Consider the following 2173-nt stretch of genomic DNA (forward strand, 5'->3'; position numbering starts at 1 on the left):
GCGCGGGGGGGCGGGGACCTGTGGCCCGGGCGCGGCGGGGGCGGATGGATGGGCCGGGGGGTGCACTGTCTAGTAGTAGTACCGTAGTGGCCACTAAAAAAATGTAAAAGCCACAACCTCGCCTCGGGCCCAGTCGCCCAGATCGAGATCCGAGATCGCACACGATCTGACAGTTTTGAGAAGGACATCGGAATCAACCCACCTCACAGTAGAGAGGCGTGTCCGTTTTTATTTTCTTTGTTTATTTATTTATTTAGCCCGCGACCGTCAAGTGTTCCCGCGTCATTTTCCTACATGCGTGAAACAAAACACCTCTAGAGGTGACCACAGCATACGGTTCCACAATGCGATTGTTGAAGCGGATGGTGATCCGAAAGGGCCTCGTTGTGACAATGCCGCTTCCCCGCGGTAGGAAGTTGAGTCCAGCGAGCATCTCCAGGGCAGTGCTTTTGCCGTGGCTCTGCGGACCAACCACCACCACTTGTGGCAACTTGAGAAGCTGCCGCATGTTTTGCCGCTGCGAATCAGGAAGAGAGTCTACCTTGGCATTCAGCGTAATCACAGCCTGCAATTGGTCTATATCTTCAGGAGACGGTGTTGAGAAAGGGGTAGAGGTAGAGGGGTATGTGCGCTGCAGGAGGCGAGGGCGGCGGTGGGCGAGGGGACGGATGCCGCCAACTGGGACCACGCTTGACGGGTGAGCTTTTGGGTCGAACTTCAGCGGTCTCCCTTCCAGAATTAGAGCGATCGTCTCTTTGAAGTCTTGCAGAACAGCAGCGTCAGCAGTGAGCCTCTCACGAAGATCTGATACGGTTTCGTCCCACAGGTAATCAAGGAAGGGTCTGGCGAGTAGTTCGTCGGTGAAAACACCAGCATCCTCGCTGAAGAAACGCGAGGCCAGCATGCGAACGTTCCTTTCAAACGAGGCTGCAAACGCAGTTTTGGCTAGGTGTTTCACCTGGCATCGAACTCCAGGAAACGTCATAGGATCCGGACAGTGCGCAATAAGGTCTTTCCTGAGTGTTTGCCAGCTTACCGTTGGTTGAAGTACCGTTGGTTGAATGTCTGGCTGCAGCGCCAGGTGATCAAGGAAGAGCCACCCCTCCACCGAGTAAGGGGCCGGGTCTTGCACCGCCTGCATAGCCCCTATCAGGCTTTCGGCAGCCTCGCTCCATCGAACAAACACGGCTGCGAATAGGTCAGGAAGCCGTTCCCGCTCCGTCACCCGACGCGCGCCGTGGCCATCGTCATCGTCAGTCGTCGTCGTCGTCAGCGTCAATGTCGCAGGTTTGGCACAAAGGGTGGTAATACCGTATTTGGTAATAATCAGCTTGTCAACTTTCGAGGCCGCAGATCCAGAGCACTGCCCGCCTCCATCTTTCTCGCACCGCTTGATGAGGTCAATCGCGTACTTCACCTCCAGGGGGCCTCCACGGTCGCGAGTGAAGGGCAACAAATCCTCGATATCAATGACACAGTTGCCATCCATCGCCACAGGAGGAACCTTTGCCATCGACTCTCCTGCTGCGCACACAGCAAGAAAAAGAGCGGCGCATACTGAGCGTCGCATACTGAGCATATGACACCTGCGCATGAGGAGTGGCAGATGCTGACGCGCGTGTAGCTGCACAGTGCGGTGTAAGCGAGGCAGCAGAGGAGTAGAAGGGCTAGCTGCACAGTGGTGGCGTAAGCGAGGCAGCACAGGAGAGAGGCAAGGCAACAGGCTCTGGCGGCCGACCTGCTTCGCACGGCGTTGTCGGCCTTGCTGAAGGCGTCCGTCCGTTTGCGCTCGCCACCTTCCTTTCTCCGTACCCGTACTTTTAGCTTTGAGAAAAGGGGCACCGAGGTGTGTTCTCTAGGCCCCTAAAGGCCCTACTCTCTCTCTCTCTCTCTCTCTCTCTCTCTCTCTCTCTCTCTCTCTCTCTCTCTCTCTCTCTCTCTCTCTCTCTCTCTCTCTCTCTCTCTCTCTCTCTCTCTCTCTCTCTGTGTGTGTGTGTGTGTGTGTGTGTGTGTGTGTGTGATGTTTGTTGGGTGTGGCGGCTGAGAACCCAAGGGGGGGAGCTGATCCCACTCAGTAACCAACTCTCAGGGGCAGTAGGTAGGTGGGCGAGCTTCAATCAAGCACGCTCATCTCGATCGACAAGGAAGGCGTCGCGCTGATCGCACTCCCTTT

The 2173-nt window shown here is 56.3% G+C and overlaps 1 protein-coding gene across 1 annotated transcript; it reads right to left on the reverse strand.

The window, feature by feature from the left end:
- Nucleotides 1-253: 253 nt before the first annotated feature.
- EMIHUDRAFT_78376 (hypothetical protein) lies at nt 254-508 on the reverse strand (the record flags this gene model as incomplete). The annotated part of the gene is made up of 1 exon (XM_005775722.1): nt 254-508. The coding sequence occupies one exon, from the start codon at nt 506-508 to the stop codon at nt 254-256; it is 255 nt and encodes an 84-aa protein (XP_005775779.1).
- Nucleotides 509-2173: the final 1665 nt, after the last annotated feature.

This window comes from Emiliania huxleyi (genome assembly GCF_000372725.1).
Source record: "Emiliania huxleyi CCMP1516 unplaced genomic scaffold EMIHUscaffold_2952, whole genome shotgun sequence".
Classification (NCBI taxonomy): Eukaryota; Haptophyta; order Isochrysidales; family Noelaerhabdaceae; genus Emiliania; species Emiliania huxleyi.